This window comes from Anoplophora glabripennis, unplaced genomic scaffold, assembly GCF_000390285.2.
Source record: "Anoplophora glabripennis isolate ALB-LARVAE unplaced genomic scaffold, Agla_2.0 scaffold133, whole genome shotgun sequence".
NCBI lineage: Eukaryota > Metazoa > Arthropoda > Insecta > Coleoptera > Cerambycidae > Anoplophora > Anoplophora glabripennis.
Window position 1 is genome coordinate 775,982 of NW_019416244.1, and position 21,181 is coordinate 797,162.

Genomic DNA, 21,181 nt, shown 5'->3' on the forward strand with positions numbered 1-21,181 from the left:
TCGAAAATGAAATGACTATTGAGATAAATCAGAGCTTTTCACTTTAGATTATAAAAAGGTAAAACTGATTAAATACGAATTCGTATTATTACAAATTCGATAAGATATTTGAGGAATACTTATATTGTCAATAATATCAACAAGATGCCTCGTGGAGTATTGAACGAGAAAAATATTTCTTACATAATCAAATCTTTCGATACAGAAGTGATTATTATACTAGTCAATATTTGCTAAAAAACTTGATATTCATCCATGAAAACGTGTTTATTTGATTGTTGTTCAGATTATGAGAGGAATTTGAAGTATTCACAAAAAAAATATTGCGTATTAATTACATGTTTGCGAATTATTTATGAGGCCATTGGCGTGAATGAATAATCGGCTTTATTCACAATTTCTGCGTCAAATTTTGTTCCAAGATAATCACTAAAGATGTTTTTATGCTGTCTGTTTCTGATCTAATCAGTTTTTAGCTCGGAAACTGCGTCATTGCTGATCTAGATCGGAAAGAAGGTGAGAGCTCCGTAAAAAGATATGCAAGCTGAAGAAACTAATGTTACCGAGCTCGAAACTTGCATTAAAAACAAACTAGGTATAAATCACAGTTGTCTGTCAGCAGTTTTTCTGACGAAAGTGACAAAGATTCCATTCAATATTAAAGAAGCGGCTGCTGTTGCCAATGATGAATTATTACCAATGGAATACAGGAAAAGTATGAAAAAACATGAATTTTTCGAAGAAGCCATCAAATAAAAAGTCTATGGTCAATGCTCAAGACAATGTAAAGAAGAACATTGATATTAGCAAATTCCGATATTAATACCTTTTCTAAGGAAAAATCTGTGGAATATAAAGCAAACAAGTAAATTTTTTTACAGCAATCATGATTATTTTGCTACGAAGATATTTTCCATAATTTTTAGTGGAATGCATTCAACATTTTAGCAATTTAATTCTTTGTAGATATTGACTTGGGCGGTGCATGTCGTCGAGATGAATTAATAAAAATGACGAATGACCGTAATTGATGATATAAACATTGCTAATATAAAGACAAACACCCAGAGAACATTTGAAGTTGTCGACAAAATTAATTTAGAATTATGTGAAAATATTTAGCCCTAGGCCCAAACGTCACATGTCATATTATTCATATTATAAACAATAATCTTATGGTTTTCAACCTGCATGTTCGTCCTACCACTTTTTGATCTTGGCATGTAAATAATTATTAGTTTTTCATATTATAGTAAATTTTCTTTTGCAGAGGTCCTCTTGCAGATGGAAGTTGTCGGAATTTGTGGGTCAGATGTACACTACCTCGTAAATGGAGGAATTGGTCCTTTCGTCCTCAAAAAACCCATGGTCATAGGTAAATAACACATTATTTCGATGTTTTTGAGAAGTTTCTTCTATTTTTCGAACGATAGAAAAAAATACAGGTTAATATTTCAGAAAAGTTGAATAGCGAAAACCGTAACTCTGAAGAACCCATTTTCTATGATGCCCTATAACTATTTTGTTTGTGGAAATTTTTTAGTTTTATAATGAATCGAAAAATATATAGGATCTCGTTTAAAAAAAGTTTGTGTTATCACCCTAAAACCAGACGTTGTAGAAAAATATCTCGCACGCTATGGATTCTACGCAGAAAGCTGTATAGAAAATCTCTTTGAAAGAATAACATATTTTCACAAATAAAAAAGTTAAATTAAAACTGGGGTAAAAATGAAAAGCGAATCTAGATTTCGAGATGCAGTTTTCACTATTAACTGTTCCCGAAAATCGAGTTTGTGCCTACTTTTTTCTTCTGTCTGGAGAAACAGAAGAGATTTTCCTAACTAAAATCTGAGGCGAAATATTTTTATTTCGTTTCAGTAGAAATTCACTTTGTAAAATAATTTATTTTCCCAAAACATAATTAAAATATACTTTTTTCTTGATAAAAAACTTAAATGTATCTTTTATTGGGGTAATATTAAATATTACTCGCTTGTACCTCAACGTTAGATATTATACTTGAATTTTTATTTGCAGGTCATGAAGCTTCCGGTACCGTAGTACAAGTAGGAAGTAAAGTAACAAATCTCAAACCAGGTAGGCAAAATATAAATCGCATTTACATTAAAATGTGATAATTGATTGAAGTATCTGTTTGTTGATCAATTTTCACCTACTCGTGAAAGAAAATACAATTTGTTGTTAATAGTGGGAAATTAGAGGCCAAATTTCAAAGAAAAACACCAAATTTTCTCAATTGTCGACGTTTCGTCACTTACCGTGACATCCTCAGGACAATTACAGATTTGAGTGCTTCACTGTGTTTTTTTGTTAGTCTCATTGTACATAGTATGTCATTTAACAATCTTCCATCTATACTGTCCAAGATTGTTATATGACATACTATGTACAACGAGACTAGGAAAACACAGTGAAGCACTTAAATCTGTAATTGTCCTGAGGATGTCACGATAAGTGACGAAACGTCGACAATTGAGAAAATTTGGTGTTTTTCTTTGAAATTTGGCCTCTAATTTCCCGCTATTAACAACAAACTGAATAAAAATAAGGCTACCAATATCATTAGTTAGAAAATACCAAGGACATTTAAATAAAGAGGACTATGCATGTCACAGTCTATCTCATATGTTGGGTGAAGCTAGACAAGGCGAAAGCAGAGGGCTTTATTTTCATCCAACTGATGAGCGCGATTACATCTCCAATGTCGTACATTTTGGATGGGTCAAAATAAAATATTTTATAGTCCTAAGTCAATATATTTCAACAGCTACTCAGTATTTTTATAATAAATATATATAATATTTTTATAACTTCTTGGAATCCCAATAACTGTAACCATTTCTTTCTTGTTGCACCATCCCCAAGCATCCTAAAAACGTTCACATTTCACTTTTAGAATACTGAGGCAAATTTTCAGTGAGACATAAAAATACATTCCCAAAGGAGAACATCAAGTGGTTGAATGAATGCAACTTTCAGTCGATTGCATCTTCCGTATTTTTACGTATAAGTGAACCACCACCATATTTTTGCTGTTGTATTTATTCAGTTTTTATGCTCGTGCATTTAGTAAAATTGTAAATACATTTTTGAAAAGGTTTTTGTCGTAGAGGAAAATGAAAATGATGAATGATTAAAATTTGTAATGTTGGGTATAAGGGATAACATTGAAATACCTATAAATATATTAAATATAAATAATGTCTATAACTTATTTGTGGTGCAGCATTTTCCTTTCATTTTAATGGCCAAACGTGGTTCATATTATTGTTTTACTATTTCAGCAAAAATTTAAGTCAGTTTTATAAAATTCTACCGTTATTCAAATAAAAGTTACCCACACGCACGACAATGGCCACAGTTGCATATACATTCCAAAGTCACCTTCAAGCACGCTTACCTGTGGAAGGATAGCTGATGTTGATGTTTATAATCCAATTTCTTATAAATTCTGCACTGTCTAACCATATTCACACCTTAAAAGTTTATCCAAAATACATGTATAAACAATAATCACGTTTCACTTACTAAAATCACAACTATTTTCTAAGAGACGCCATATTCTGTCAACCACGGCAGAACGAACGAGGAACACGCTACAAATTATTGCGTAGTTGCCAAGTCTTCAAACATGGCAAATATGAAAAATGAAAAATAGTTTTAATATGTACAGAATTTAACAATATTGTATGCATAACTTAATAATACTATCCTATAATAATAATTTTCAAAATTGTAATGAAAATTGCGATAAAAATATTAAGTACATTTCCAGTATACACTGACAACAATGATACAATTAGACTGTGAATAGACCAGGCTTCATCTAGAAATGTAAATAAATAAGTCCCCTTTATTTAAATGTCCTTGGAAAATACAATCTTCTTAGTTTTCTCTATAGAACCCTTCATATCCTTTTTATACACAAGCAATGTTTGTGTTTTAATATATTACTTATTGCCTGACACCGGGTACTGTATGACATATTTTATTTTTCACTGACTTCTGAATAAATTGTTCGTTAACAAATGTACATAAATAATGTCTCATTTTAGGTGATCAAGTAGCCATCGAACCTCAGGTACCATGCCGTATATGTTGGTACTGCAAAACAGGAGATTATCATCTTTGCCCTGACATATTCTTCTGCGCCACTCCTCCAGATGACGGTAATCTGTCTAGATACTACGTCCACGATGCCGATTTCTGCTACAAGTAAGCAAAGTCTTCTTGGATCTGTTCTAGAAGTTTCCTTGTTAATTTTAACATCTCTTTTCATTCATGTCAATGCTTATAGACTTCCTCCAAACATGGATCTGGAGGATGGAGCCCTCATGGAACCCTTGTCAGTAGGAGTCCACGCCTGTAAAAAGGGTAATATCAAGATAGGAGATGTCTGTCTGGTTCTTGGTGCAGGTCCTATTGGTCTGGTGACTTTACTTGCCGCTAAGGCAATGGGAGCCTCAAAAGTTGTTGTTACGGGTAGGTTGAGTTCCAAATTTACCTAAATCAGAGTTACAGGCAGTAAGTCTAATAAACAAATAAAGTCGCAATTTTTATAACAAAATAATTTTGCGTATGGAAATTGTAATTTGCATTATATGTAGCTTATGTCAGCATTCACTTTTGTTACAAGCTCGCGTTTCTATATTTATTTATCGTGTACAAAATGAGACGACCAACGCTGCATAGTTTAATTCCTCAAGGTGTCAATTTCCCGCTTAGACGTTTCCTTTCGTGTTATATGCATGCAAGTGAAAAAAACGTGTTATAATTTTCACATTTTAGTTAGTGTGTTAGTGAAACGAGCGAATTTAACAGTTGAAGAACGTGATGATAAACAAATATCAACAACATACCAGAAGCATTTTTAGAAGGACTTTCCAAGGGATCAAAGGCATCTTTTGGAAAGGATGGCCATTAATAATTACACATGTCAGACGTGTATTCGCATTTTTAGATAATGCGTTACACATGTTCGAATTGCGAGGAACAGAGGGTTACCATAAGGATATAGACAATGGGGTATATGAAAAATGGTTTACACCCATCCATCGAACTTGACCCAGTGATTATCACGGATAATGCTCCTCACCACACTCGGCTAAAAACTGCATGGAGAAAAAAAGAAATCCTGGAATAGTCGACTAGAAAACAAGTTGAATATAAAGACACTATATTAAAAGTACCTACAATTATTAGCAATTGCCTAAAAAGAAAATATACAAATACATGAAATATGTTTTGGATGAAATGTCATTGTGAGCTGAACCACATTGAAGTCATTGAACTAATCTGAGCGGATAAGAAAAACTTATGTGGCACGAAATAACAACTACAAGAGAAGATACAAGAGAACCATTTATTATATTTTCAGGCGTTAGTGACGGTGATAGTGATAGCGACAACAATAATTAGTGATTTCATTACTGCTTATAACGGTCAGGTCAAGTGTGTTGTCTGTATAGCATCTTATTTCTAATTATTCATGTTTGTACTTTTAGTAGTTTTAGTGATGTTACTGATTTTGTATTGCCTTACTGTTGCAACACTACATAAGTAGACTTTTCGCAGGGGTTATTTGTCATGTCAGCGAAAGTGCTAGATATATCCCGATATAAAAGAAAGAATAAAGCTCAATACATTCTTAATATAAAAATAGACATATCTGTTGTTCTATATTTAATAATTTCCGCAAAAATGATACGCCTATGGAATCACATTCCTCGTATGCCTTACCCGTTCGCACAGATCGAATGGGTCACTGCCTACAGTTTTGGGACTTTAGTGTAACTTCACAGTTTTTGTCAGTATTAGAAACTATTGTTCTGTATTCTTCCATATATCTAAGGCATTTGTTTAATTTGTATATCTTCAGATGTAATCGATTGCAAGCTCGAGATGGCCAAACAGTTAGGAGCCGACTTCGTCATCAAAACCTTAAATCTTAGTGAGGAGGAAGTGGTAAACAAGATAAAGGAACTATTAGGGGAAGAACCGACTGTTAGCTTCGATTGCTCGGGAGCAGAGCAAGCTGTTAGGGTTGCTCTAACAGTAAGTATTGCTTTTACTATCCCTAGTGTCTAAAAATGCAAGTTGTATAATATTTTCTTGTTCATACATGTTTTTTATTCAGAGTTGTAGACCCTGGTGCAAAAAAGGAATAAGTAATACAGGGTGTTAAAAAAAGAGTGTAAAATATTTCAGGAGGTAATAGTATGAACCAAAATAAGCAGAAAAGTCTTAATAAACATGGGTCCGCAAAGTAACGGTTGCGGAGATATGGACCACTATTCGTTTTTCAAACATTTTATTTTATTAGGAATAAACCGACAAAGGAAGCTTTTAACAAACAAAAAACAAAGTTACAGAAGATGTTCAAAGTGCCCTCCGTCCATTTCCAAGCAGGCACGACATCTTCGTCTCAACGATATTCGAACTCTTTCGAAAACACCCTCCTTGGTTTGGATTTCTTGACACTTTTGATTAATCCGTAGCTGCAGCTCTTCCAGGCTATTTACAGGAGTACCATACACTAATGTCTTCAAATATCCCCAAACAAAGAAATCTAGAGGGTTCAGATCAGGCGATCTTGGAGGCCATAAAACAGGTCCGGCCCTTCCTACCCATCTATGTGGAAAAGTTTGGTGTAAATGCTCTCTAACGGCCATGGAAAAATGAGCTGGAGCACCATCATGCTGGAACCACATTTGTTGCCTCTGATTCAAAGGAATGTCTTCCAAAAACTCATACAGTGTGTTCTGCAGAAAGTTGAGGTAAGCAGCGCCTGTTAATCGGTTTGGTAAAACAACAGGACCTAGAAACCTGTCACCTACAATACCCATCCAAATGTTTAATGAAAAACGTGCCTGATGTCCAGATTCTATTAGAGCATGAGGATTTTCGTCGGCCCAAATATGCGTATTGTGAAAATTAAACACTCCATTTCTTGTGAACCCGGCCTCATCAGTAAAAAGAATGTTTGCAAGAAAACGAGGGTCTTCAGCATCATGACGTAGAAACCAGCGGCAAAAAACCAAACGTGCTTGATGATCATTTATTGGATTTAAGGCCTGTACTCGTTGCACATGGTATGGATAAAGCAGTTGCTCGTGAAGGATTCTCCAAACAAGAGGACCACTAATTCCTACCTCGGCTGATATTCTCCGCACACTCGTACCTGGATTCTGCTCTACCAGTGCTAGAATTTCTTCTTCTGCTCTAGGAGTGGATACCGACCTTGGTCTTCCGGATAAATGGCACTGTTTGCTCAAGGAACCGGTATCACGCAATCTTTGGTGAATTCTTCCAAACATGCGTTGTGAAGGAATCTGGCGATTTGGATAAGCGTCAACATAAAGACGTCGCGCTTCGGTGGCGTTCCCATTAGCACGACCATACATGAAATGCATGTCTGTTAATTCTGCGTTAGAGTAACCAGCCATAGCGAAAGAAAACTTGTGCACTGAGAACAACTGTCAAATACGTACTGTTTATTTCACTAAACATCAACCAACTATTATAAGAAAATACACGTTTTTGCAAAATAAAAAAAGGGGCTAAAAAACATAAAACATTCGATATCTCCGCAACCGTTACTTTGCGGACCCATGTTTATTGCGACTTTTCTGCTTATTTTGGTTCATACTATTACCTCCTTAAATATTTTACACTCTTTTTTTAACACCCTGTATGTTAAAATGTAAATTCTTCAGGTAAGGTTTATTTTTGAAGTTGGTATTCATAGAGTGGAGTATTCTTATAAAAAAAATCATTTATGACGTAGGAATGGGATATATGAATGCTTTATTTATTTTTATATTATACGAAATCGAGGAAGTGGATAATAACATTCAAAATCTTTTTCCTTGTACAAAATTATTAGATGCAAACTTATTACCTACAATTATAATATTTAAGAGACACGAATGGCCAAAATAAATATCAAGTGATATTATCTTATGGTTAATTTTTTATGAAGCCTTTCATATTTTCTCCAGGAAAAAAGATAACATTTTGAAATGTATATCTGTAGAAATCTTTTCAAAACTATGGACTTATCCCTACTTGCATCAGGGTTTTCAATTACTGTTATCCTCATCATTTAGAAGATTATGCAGAATATATGTAATCTTAATTATCTTCTTTATCCAATTTTTGAAGAAAAGAATGCTGTAAATTTAACATATTTCCAGAAAAGTTATTCATGTTATGTATTGCACCCTACTTTTAACTATTTTAGGTAACAAGGACGGCAGGAAAGGTAGTTCTGGTAGGTTTGGGCAAATTTGAAATGACATTGCCTTTGACCAGTGCTTTGATTCGTGAGGTAGACATCAGGGGAGTTTTTAGATACAACAACGAGTAAGTATTACCGCTTATCAATAAAAAACTTTAATTTTGGTAGGTTGCTAGAAGTTCACATCTTTTTAAAGTTGTTCATAGAGTACAGTATCCGAAATTTAGTTACACTATATTTAGTGTGCTTACAACCATTTCCTTTTCAACTTAATATTTTCTTGGGCACTGAACAAAACCTCAAAGTCACGACACACTTTACACATCATACAAAGTTTAACACACAGACTAACAATAGGTTTTTATTATCCTTATTTGAAATCGTGTTCTTTTTCAGTTACCCTACAGCCATTGAGATGGTCAGATCGGGAAAAATAAACGTGAAACCTTTGATCACCCATCACTATACCCTCGAGGACACCCTCAAAGCCTTCCACACCGCCAAGACTCAAGAGGGCAATCCGATAAAAGTATTAATCCACGCCAATCCAAACTGGAAACCCTAAATTTTCTATTCTTTTGGTTTATATTAAACTCTTGTACTTATTTTAAATAAATAGTTTGTTAACTAAGGTTCCTACTAATTTTATTTTTTTTTAATTTGAAAATTATCCTGACGTTTCCATCTTGTCGGGATTGGAAAAGCCAACGAAGCGAACGCACACGATCCAGGACGCAGAGTACCAATTCCAATCAGATCAATCGCTTGGCCGTTCCCCGATCAGCAACGAAATAGGTTCCGATCCGTTTCAGCAGGTCAACAGGAGCTTCAGGAGGTAACCGTTACGGCACCGATATTTCCAATAAGTTCAAATCGACAGTGGAATGAATATCTGGCCGTACGAGTAGTGCAGATAACGAATTGCTTGTTTATTGGGATTGGCAGCTGATCAAATTCTTTAGGTTTCATCGAAAGGGGCTCGCCACGTTGTGTTGCTAGGCTCATTTAACCATTCGCGTATTGGATTATATGATACGATCTGAGTAGTAAATGAGAGGAGTTTTACTTGTAGACAGGGGCGTATTCAGTACGTAATTACATTTTTTAGTACTTTTTAATATATTTTTGACGTTCATTTAGTACCAGAAAAGATTTACTAAAATTATGTTTTCCTCACAAAAGGATGTTAATAGATATAAAGATTCTTTGGTTTTGCTATCATAAAAAACAATGGATCCAATCTTGGTTTTTAATTTTAGTTTTATATAATGAAAAAAAGATGTATTCTTACCAAATTCCCTGTGGGTGGTTACTGAGCTTATCATTAAGGTTTAAACTATAGTAGTGTGCTTGGGATGAGAAAAGTTTATATAAAATTTTTTACTCTTTTATACAGGGTGATAGTAAATAAGTGCGACAAATTTCAGGGGGTGATTCTACATGAGAAAATAATGGCAGTTTGCTTATAAACGTGTGTCCGCAAATGATTCGTTTTCCGAGATACGGGGTGTCAAAGTTTTTCTTAAAAACTGACGATTTAATTTATTGCTCTGAAACCGGTCGAGATGTGCAAATGAAATTTGGTGGGTTTTAAGAGGTAGTTATTGCGCATTTTTTGACACGCAATTAAGAATTTTATGTTCATCATTGGCGCGCGTACGGGTAATAATCTCAATTTTTTTAAAGAAAAAAATGGTACGCCACTGAGATATTACAAATTAAAAATCATTTTTGAATTCCTCGTTCAATTTGTGACAAAAAATCTCTCTTGCCTTTTCTTCGTATGGGGCGCCGTTTTGATGCAAAAAAATAAAACATCTTAACGCGTATTTTTTATTTCTTTAATACATTACCTAGTAGGCTACTGTCAACATTTGTCTGTTAAATACGAATATTTTTAAGAAATGTCAAATTAGCGTTTCGTCATTATTAATTTATTAAGCTTTTAGTTTGCTATAACATTAGTGTTAATAAGTAATTAATTTTTCTTTTATCGAAAAGAATGGAAAATTTTACAAATGCGGAATTGTCAGACATGCATTTTGTCTATGGTCGAAGTAATGGAAATGGTCGGCAAGCTCGACGATTGTATGCTGAGTTGTATCCAGGACGTAGGGTACCTCATCACACAATATTTGCTCGTCTTCATCAACGTTTGCGCGAAAATGGTTCATTTAAGAAACAAACGGTTGACTGTGGGCGCCCTCGAGAAGTACGAACTGTGCAACTAGAAGAAGCAGTTCTCGAGTTAATTGCGGAGTCACCTGAAACAAGTACTCGAAAAATTGCCAACATATTGAATGTAAGCAACTTCACTGTATTTAAAATTCTTAAAGAACAGCAATTGTATCCGTTTCATATTGAACGTGTGCAAGCTCTACTACCTAGAGACTTTTTTCCGCGCCTATTTTTTTGCCAATGGATTAATCATCAAATCGCTCAAATTCCTAATTTTTTAAATGCCGTTTTGTTTACTGACGAGGCTACTTTTGGACGACAGTGTATACGAAATTTCCATAACAATCACTTATGGGCTGAGGAAAACCCCCATGGAATCTTTGAAGCTCATTTTCAGCATCAGTTTTCCGTAAATGTATGGCTTGGGGTAATTGATGATCATTTAATCGGTCCATATTTCCTCCCACAACGACTAACAGGCGAATCTTATCTTAATTTCCTACAGGAAGAGTTACCTGTTCTTCTTGAAGAAATTCCTCTACAGCTGAGACAACACCTATGGTACATGCATGATGGTGCACCAGCCCATTTTAGCATTAATGTACGTAATCACTTAGACACAGTATATCCAAATCGTTGGATAGGTAGGGGAGGTACGGAACATTGGCCTGCTCGATCGCCGGATTTAAATCCTCTTGATTTTTGCATTTGGGGTTTTCTTAAGTCATTAGTTTATTCCACTCCCGTTGAAAATGTTGATGACCTGAGGAATCGAATTATAGTCGGCTGTGAGACAATAAGAAATATACCAGGAATATTTGCGCGAATACGACAATCAATGAGGCGAAGAGTTGAATCTTGTGTCACGTCTGAGGGAGGTCATTTTGAACATTTGTTGTAGCTTTGCGCCTTTTCAAAATTTTATTAGTGTTATTTTCTGTTATTGTTCTGGTTTAATGTTATTGTATTAGATAGTTCTTGATAATGTATTAAAGAAATAAAAAATACGCGTTAAGATGTTTTATTTTTTTGCATCAAAACGGCGCCCCATACGAAGAAAAGGCAAGAGAGATTTTTTGTCACAAATTGAACGAGGAATTCAAAAATGATTTTTAATTTGTAATATCTCAGTGGCGTACCATTTTTTTCTTTAAAAAAATTGAGATTATTACCCGTACGCGCGCCAATGATGAACATAAAATTCTTAATTGCGTGTCAAAAAATGCGCAATAACTACCTCTTAAAACCCACCAAATTTCATTTGCACATCTCGACCGGTTTCAGAACAATAAATTAAATCGTCAGTTTTTAAGAAAAACTTTACGTTTATAAGCAAATTGCCATTACTTTCTCATGTAGAATTACCCCCTGAAATTTGTCGCACTTATTTACTAATGCCCTGTATATATGGTCAAAACTTAACATACATTTTAGAAAAGGTGAAATATCCATTCCATTAAATAGATACCTAAAAAACTTAAAATTTGTATACATATAAAATTGAAATTTGTATTTAATTAAAGCAAAAGAAATTAAATCATTCTACTTCCTTTTTAAAGACTGTGAAGACCAAAGTTTTAGCAAATGTTCTTTTGATATTAAAGAAGTAAATAAAAAACAACTGAACATTGCGTTTCTGAGATACGAGGTTTGATCAAAAAGTAACGGGAATTTTCAAATTGCGCGTGTTGTATCTTGGCTATAGAGCTGATTCTTTCTTTGTGTATTGGTAGCACTGTCAGTGACGCTTAGTTTTGTGTTTAGCGAGCAAATGAGTAAAGGTAAGTTCATCCAGTAGCGATTTGTGGATTTCAATTTGATTGGTTGAGATAAAATATTTTTGACATTAATTTCTTCATTTCAATATACAGGGTGATTCACAACTTATCCAAAAAAATTTGGGAATAGATGCGGCATGAGAAATGGAGTCAATATTGTAAAAAAATTTATGTAAAATCCTTATAGTTTCTGAGAAAAAAATTATTGAAGTTATAGCACATTAAACCACTACATAGCTGGACAACTGTAGTCTCTAGCGTCATTCGCAATACGCGTGGAGAACCATGTGACTCCTAATACTGAAATCCGTCGGCGTCGTTGCGGTAGTTTTTACCTGTTACCTATCTGTGGTATTTACATCAGTTTTTTAGTAGTTAGTGTCAAAAATGGCTTGCGTGTATAGCAACTCAGAGTTGATGGATATTGTTTTAATTTATGGTGAAGCAAGATAATATTTGTGTTATGGTGAAGCAAGACATCATTTGTGTTAGTTCGTAGAAAGTGAGTAAGATGGACCCAAATGTGTTTACATGTGAGTGGATAAAATTTTGAACAATTGCTGTTGCAGCATCGAGTATGTCAAATGATTTTATTATTTAAAAACACAAATTAATTTTATTAATAATTAATAAAGGCAAAAGCATTTGAATTTGCCGATATAAAATAGGTGCGATAAAATTCTATTTACATATTTCTTTCCTTGCGAAAGTTTTTGTCCGTTTTTATCACGCCGCCATACCGGTCGCATTGTGCGAGGTCAGGTTTTGCAGTGGACCAGCTTCCAGTGCCGTGCAGAAGTGTATTTTTAAATCAATTTCGAACTGACCTTTTTGATTTTTTATTTTCAAAATTGTATTTGTAAGGGTCCCCTGTACATCCAGAATTTTTTTGATAAGTTCTGAATCACCCTGTATTGCGAGAATCGCATAATTTAAATATAAGGAGCGGGAAAATAGAAACGGTATTTTTGGCGATTATCGCAATAATTTTGACTAACTGCGCATGTGCAGTCCATCCAGTTTCGTCATTCGCAAGTAATTAAAATACTTATTGGTGTCATGTGATCTCAATTCCATTACCAAATTATGATAAATGCCTAGGGGCCTGTTTTTTGCAAGTACTTTTCAACTTTTTACTTTTCTGGCTATTTTATGTTTTCAAAATTAATATACAAAAAACAGCTGGTAATCTGTACAGTGAAAATGAATAGTTGAAGCTTAAAACGCATAACATTTATGTAAAGTACATTTTTTTTATAAAAGAGAATTATTCTTCGCTTTTCAACGTTTGTAATGTGAAAAGTTGAAAAGTACTTTAAAAAAATAGGCCTCCGGTCATTCCTTTTTTAAAATAACGCTCTCACGGCACAAGATCATTTCTGGCTTCTTTTGTTTTGCTTATAAAATACCAAGCGATTAACAATCTTCTACGCTATTGACAATAAATGACATAATGACAATCTCTGTTATTTATCACATTCATCGTTGAAGAATGTTTATATATGAATGTCTTGGTCTTGTCTAATGTCCCGCGTATGTCAACACAAAAATATTGTGTGAGTTTAGGTTATGTTGTTTAATTTTGTTTACTGTGGCCCAAGAATATCTAAAATTCTTGACTGAGGCCTGTGGCATGGCATGGCAAGGCAAGTAACACAAGAAATTTAAAAGTAACTAGTTTTCGCAAATCGCTACTGCATGAACTTACCTTAAGACTCAGTGTTTATGGCGATTTTTTGTGGCGAAATATCGGATCAGAGATCTCTGTCTGATATTTCATGTTAAAAACAGAATTAAGTCCAGCGAAGTGTTTAAAATGTTAGAGAAGTATTTTGGCGAAGATACTATGTCACATCCAAGATATCGATGGTATAAAAATTGGAGATTAAGTAAAAATGAACAATTTCTGTTACTTTTTGATCAAACCTCGTATAATCTAAACTTTTTATAAATTGAACATACATCCATGGAATACAATGGTACGTATATTTGTCGATTTTTGGATTCCCCGTTTTTTTTTATTACAATATAGACGTATATATTAGCTTCGACAGTTTGCACAATATTTTGGTTTATTGACTAACCCTTTACAATGGATGGATAAAGTCAAGATTGCCATGGAGTCAGTGCAACTGCTGGTGTTAAACTTACTGGAAAGATATCTTATAAGGGTGTTCCATCACTCTGTTCCAGACAAAGGACATAATAGCACATGTCATCTACCTCATGTGGGCTTAAAAAATAATTTAATGTGTCTGAGATATAAAGCAATTATATCTCAGAAACACAACGTTCAATATTGTTTTTTATGTACTTCTTTGGTATCGCAAGAAAAAATTACTGAAACACTACTATTTTTCTACATAGAAAGGTAAAAAATATAAGGAGGGTAGAATGTTATGTGAATAATCCTGTACATTGGAAACAAGCAGTTACATCATTTAAAAAGCATTCACAATTTCTTCAAAGCATATAAAATTTAACACTCCCGAGTTTTCAACCCAAAAAAAATCATTTTAATTTTATTGGCATTTAAAAATTTAATTGCACTTTTACTTTAAATGTTTTTAACTACCTCCGTATAGAAAATAACTTCTCAGAAGTACACGAAGTCACTGGTATAGGGTATAGTCCAATCTGTACAAATTTTACAAATTCTGGTAACATATTACCCAAAGGAACATTATCAGGCTTTCGTAAAATATTCACAATGTCTGACAAATTTATCAGTTTCCCATTTTTTGTCTTACATAGAATATATCTAGATATAACGTGAGTTTGAATTTATCAAAGCTTGATCCGTAAATGGGCATAACCTCAACAGAGCTGGTATCTCTTACAGCAAATAATTCTAACTCAGAATTAATTACATAGTATCACCTGTCATTCAGTGAATTTACGGTGACGTCAATTATTAAAAAAAAAATCATCTGTACATATCCTCTGGTATTTGAAAATCATATGGAGTACCACCATCATAACACTAAAGCATCGTCTTCACTCAGGTAAAACTTGTTCAACAATGTTAAATTTTTTCGTTTCTTCACTAAATACATTTTCCACATATAATTTGATGTTTTGATGACACAATTATTAGCTTGGAAGACCAATAATAAGCTGTTCAACTTTCCAAACACAGAATCGTTGCTTTCAATAAAAAAAAAAACTTGAGTTGATAACACTTGCACTAGCTTTACCCAATCTTTTACTGTTTTTTTAACGTCTTTCCAAGCAACAATAAAGGAATATCGTTAGAGCTTTTGATGATGAATTCCTTTTTTGTGTAGAAAACATTGACCGTTTAAAATAGGCTTTCAAAATGCCAATTTTCCCAGAATCGTATAATTTAGGGATAAAAGTACCTCTAGCAATTCTAGAATCTCCGCCCCTGTCATATGAATAAAAATTGAATTAACTCTCAAAAGTAGCTAAGGTTAATGATAAAGCGTGTACAAAATTTGTATCTTAAACGGTTCCTGAGATATCATTAAAAAACTGAAATTTTTTTTTAAAATATCCTGTATCTTGAAAATGGTGCCTTTATGGACTATGTTTACTAAGACTTTTTTGCTTCTAGTATCGTGTACTTACAGCTGTTTCAATTTGCGCCATTCATTATGATACACCCTGTATATTTGATTGTTTGCTCTAGAAACGAAGCTTATATTAAGGTGTAACATTTTACTAAATTTCTTCATTACACCACTCCCCCCTCCAAGGTAAAATGCTGGATGTGCCAGTGGACATCGGTAATTATTATAATAGCTTTCTTTTTTCAGCAATTACAAAAAAGAGCTTCTGAATAAAAATTGTGACACAATTTCCAAAAAATATCTATTACTCATGTACATGTACGAGTATGTATACCATAAAATATCTTACAAACTTTTTTAAATTTACTTAGTAATTTTATTGTTCCCTTCCTATTTTTAGTTTTGTAATATTTTCAATATATTTTTTTTCATTATTTTTTATTTAAACTATTCTAGATCAAATGCTAATGTTTCCTGGTTATTTATTATTTACATTATTAATACAAGTTTGGAAATTCAAATAGGTACCACTAACATACCTGCTGTGTAGTAAATTTATTATTTTAATAAACAGCTTCTCAAAGAAGGGACAATCATATTCTAAAATAATAAGATTTAAAAGCTTGGGGACGCATGGTCCCTTGGCACTATCCTTGTGCACGCCATTGCTTTGCAGAAAATTTGTATGATAGCAGAAATTCAGTTAAAAATATCAAAATATCCGTTTCCAATAACGGCAGAAATAGATTCTGATTTGTTCTGCAAGGCTATCAGAAGATTCTGGAGGTAACTGTTGAGCTCCCGATGTTTCCAATAAACCTTCAATCGACTGCAGAAATTCCAATATTCGGACATCCAATCATTCTAAAATAGAAATGTTTAAAAATGTTTGCCACTCAATTAATTTCTTTCCGTTTCGTGGAGTGGTTCTGTATGCTTGATAACTCATTCGGCTGAATATGAAATAGAAATGAAATATACGCTCTATCAACGAATAAGGAATGAACGTGTTACTAATCTCCAGGCAGGGACGTACCGAGGAGAAAATCAGCTCCTCATATTTTACCTAAAAACACATATTTGAGATTAATTTTCCCTGGACGAGTCCATGAGCGTATGAAAATTTACAAACAGAAATTAATAAAATGCGAAAACTAAATAAAAAATAATCGAATGTACGTATTTGGGTTAACTGAAAAAAACTTCCCTACTTTCTACAGTTTGGCAAGAAATTCAAAAAATTTACTCATATCAGAGTTGTAAGAGTAGGAACAATTATTTCCCAGGAACACTGATTTTGGTAAATCGGTGTAAGGAACTGAAACAAGCAGGTTTCGTGTATTGACAAAAAAAAATCGAAAAAGAGTTATGATGTAATTTAGATACATTTTAAGGAATTTAAAACAACTCAAATATTGTACAATTTGATACACTATTATACAGGGTGATTCACAAACTGTGACCAAAAATGAAACCTCGTATTGTATAAACTTTTTATTTTTTTTTTCGTTAAAAAGATACTTGAAAAAATATTTTTAATTTTTTTAAATAATTTAAAAACTAGCAGGTGAAAAATTTTAAACGGGGCACATGTATTTATATAAACATTGTCCAAAATCTGAGGGCTTTTCCTAAAATTTAGTTGCTCCAGTGGCGGAGATACAGGGTATCGGTGGCATATTTTTCTAAATAAAATAGTACGTCACTGCTTTACAGTAAGAATAATGATATTTTCGTATTCGTCTTTGCGTTTTTATTCTAGAAGTCCTTATACACGAGGAAAATTAGCGAAAATAAAAGAGATACTCGAAAAAAGTCCTATTCGCGAGATTATTGTAAAATTGTCTAAAGGAACATAATACAAGACATCTCTCATCTCGTGAGTCGAAAAATTTTATTAGCTAACTTTTCTATTTAAACAAATAAGTGAGGAAAACAGTTTTTTCACTTTGCAGGGAAAACCATAAATTTTAACGAAAAGTGACTCACAGACAGCTTGTAGGGAGTAAAATTATCTACAAAATGAGATGAGAATGTTAAATTAAAATCGGTTTATAAACAAAAAAGTTATTGCAAAAAAAACAAGAAAAGTGCCCATTTTTTAATTTGTATAACTATCGCTTTTATTGTTAAAATTTTATAAAACCTATGACAAGTTGAGGGTTTTGTCATACTTTAAAAGTGTGCCAAAAGTGGACGCTATAGGTGCAATAGTTTTCGCACAATTCAATTTGTTTATAACGGAGGCTCCAAAAGTTATGAACTTTAAGCCTCTGTCCAGGTGTTAATTTTCAACCAAACATGATTCTGAAAGCGTTATTGTAATCTTAAAGACGTAATTAAGCGACCTATTAAAAAATATCACCGTTTTTTGACATTAATGAACGATAGCTTCATTTATTTATTTAATAATAGTCAAATAATTCCGAAATTGAAATTTTAATTAATATTTCGTTTAACAATAATTTTTGTGACATTTTTGTAAATTAAAAAAAATTCGATATACAAGATGCAATTTTTCTGGGGTTCAGGGATATTCTATCGTTATTTTTCGTCGAGCTACTCCAGTTAAAAAAAAAAGAAGTTTCTACGATGAATAGAAACCGAGATATTGCCAAAATTTTACAGCGCGCATTAATTTGAACTTTGGATTTCACTTTTCTCGCGCTCGCGACTCACAAGATGAGAGATGTCTTGTATTATGTTCCTTTAGACAATTTTACAATAATCTCGCGGATAGAACTTTTTGCGAGTAAAAATTTTATTTGCCTAGCCTATTAGTAATTAGTAATTTTATTGTAATGTGTAAAAAAATATTGACACTGATTAAATTTTGTGTTGAGTGATTACGGCCCTGTCTATTTAGCTGTGCTACGGCGAGCTGGAGATTGTGGAGATTCCACTACCTCTGTCACATTCTGTTCGCCTGATATTAGGCGGGCCGAACGAAGTCTATACATTCCTTTTCCCGCATTCTTACCGCGTCAGGAGTAATTCCTAAATTCTTTATAGATGGCGGTATCCTCGAGAATTTGAAACGCAATCGGATGAATGGCATGTTGTTGAAATACAAACTCTTAATTTAATTTTCAAAGCAATATCTACGCATTGGAATTCGAAAATAAACTGATTTATATCAAAAGGCATTTGCTTCTAGTTTTAAAGCACAAATACGTAGGTATGGAAACACTTATACTTGTCCATGTTAAAGTTAAAACCGTTTTCTGATGAAATGCTGTATAAAAATTACTACATTTATGTTTTTAAATGAGTATTAGTATTTGGTGATGTTAAAAATACATAATGTTAATTTTTTACTTTTTAGAATAAAAAAAACATGGCAGCGGTGGGATTCGAACCCACGCCTCCGAAGAGACTGGTGCCTTAAACCAGCGCCTTAGACCGCTCGGCCACGCTACCATATACAAAAATTTGCTAAAATACTACTAGAAAACCAGCAGGTATTTTCTTGTAAATTTTATTATTTTATCCATAACTAAAAGTAATTAGTATACATATATAAATTATTTTAAATTGATATTAACTGCTCATTAATAAAGATAATTTCTAATAACGTATAGTAATATACGTAATACAAAACAAAATCTTATTTTCATTGGTTATTACTTTTGTTTCTTGATGTTTGAAAAATATTGTTATTAAATTCTATAATGCTACAAGCTACAAGTACGTATAAACAACATGTTTTATGATACTGGATCCTTGCCCACTTACCTTTGCCAGTGAATATTATCTTTGTTGAAAACAGGTAGATATTTTGAATGCAACACCTAGATATCAACGATATTAGTCAACAACAGTGTAAAACGATCCTAGCCAGTTTTGGAAGGCTTAGCATTTGGATATGTGATTGGTTAAAATTTCAGCAGCCTGGTCTCTTTATTTTTAGATTAAGGTATCTATTCCAGTTGCACCATGTTTCTAGATAATTTATTTTAGATATAGAGAATCATTCTCTACGCAAGCTTAGATGTAGACGTGTTCATAAATATAGATTCAGTGTCAATCCTTACGTTGCACAGTTCTGATGGCAGATAGTAGAAGCTAAGATCTTAATTTTTTAAATATATTAAAACATATGACTTTGTATTAGAGCTATTAGAATTTTTTAAATAATAAACAGTAATCTCTAAGGATTTCACTTAAACCATCAATAAATTTTAATGATTAGTGGTAGTACTGGCCAGAACATCTTAATTTGTTTAAAAAATGGTTTTCAAATAACGAGAATTAACTTATTTTTAATTATATTTCTTAAAAGAGATGTTTTTCTTAGATGGTTGTTTTAATAAATGCGTAAGAATGCAAAAAAATAAACTGAAACGATTACACTTCTGGTGTAAATAAAACAAGAGTCCATGTTAACAAGGTTTTCTTAATTACAATTCTTATAGAGGATATAATAATGCTCACGTCTGACGTCATAGAATACAAATGAATACTTGCCAAAATCACCAAACGATTCGTCACTTAACTTTGTTTACAAGGAACTTTTGGTACAAATGAAAGATTTGACCGAAATAGAATTAATTGCTTTATTACTAACATCTTCATCGTAGATTCAAACATTTTTAACGTTAGGAGCGTGTTGCCAGCTCTTGGTAGTACCTAATCGAATGAGTAAAACTCACAATACAAGTTACCAGTACCAAATAAACGTCAATGGAAGTGTTTCCAAATTTATTAACGGAGGATTTCAGCAATTTTTCAGCTGATCTCAGTACTCCGCCACTGTCCTGAAATGTAAATCAACCGTAAAGAATATGACGTAGATATATACCATTATGCCCGCGCAAAGATATCTGGAACATACGTTCAAAATTATACATAAAGCTAAAATAGAATGGCATAAACATATCCTGTCGAGGAATACGGCTGATGTCTGCATTTTGGAATGGAATAAAAATAGGTAAACAATGAAGAGGGGTTGAATATGTACCAGCTCGTCTCTTGTTTATTTTTACACCTGTGACTGGATGCAACGTAAACACTTCATATTTTTAGTATGACTGGGTTTTAATTAGTTTCAGCGGCTTCAGTGAAGGTCGCGTATTTCGGTTTTCAGTGAAAGGAGTACTACTTCGAACAAACCCACTGAAAAAATGTTAATAAAACTAGTCGATTTAACACGAAAGTAAAGAAGAAAAATGAATGGAACAACATGTATTTATATGGATTTTTTAGAGGTAGAAGATGCTCGGATCAAATGGTGGAGCTATGGGAACGATCGCCTCCCAGATGTTTCGAAAATTTCCTCTATGAACTGACCAAATCCAAGATTAAATTAATAAGATTAACATTTTTCTGTTTAAAAACTTCTTAGTTTCCTTAACTGCATAACCTCTTTTTTAGTAATATAAATGAATAAAGATTAAAAAATTTTCTCTTTTTATTTTCTTTTTTTTAGA

At 33.1% G+C, this 21,181-nt stretch overlaps 1 protein-coding gene and 1 non-coding gene across 3 annotated transcripts in view; one reads left to right on the forward strand and one right to left on the reverse strand.

The window, feature by feature from the left end:
* LOC108904447 (sorbitol dehydrogenase) overlaps window positions 1-8,906 on the forward strand; it is a 28,637-nt gene extending 19,731 nt beyond the window's left edge. For both annotated transcript variants that reach the window (XM_018707012.1, XM_018707011.1), the window contains exons 3-9: window positions 1,271-1,375; window positions 2,041-2,100; window positions 4,080-4,239; window positions 4,322-4,506; window positions 5,903-6,078; window positions 8,267-8,388; window positions 8,660-8,906. In XM_018707012.1, the coding sequence (XP_018562528.1) occupies window positions 1,271-1,375; window positions 2,041-2,100; window positions 4,080-4,239; window positions 4,322-4,506; window positions 5,903-6,078; window positions 8,267-8,388; window positions 8,660-8,828 (977 nt within the window). In that variant the 3' untranslated portion in view covers window positions 8,829-8,906. The remainder of the gene's footprint in view (window positions 1-1,270; window positions 1,376-2,040; window positions 2,101-4,079; window positions 4,240-4,321; window positions 4,507-5,902; window positions 6,079-8,266; window positions 8,389-8,659) is intronic.
* Window positions 8,907-19,090: 10,184 nt separating this feature from the next.
* Window positions 19,091-19,172, reverse strand: Trnal-aag. Its single transcript has one exon. It is a non-coding gene; the product is annotated as a tRNA-Leu (tRNA).
* Between the last annotated feature and the right edge of the window lie 2,009 nt (window positions 19,173-21,181).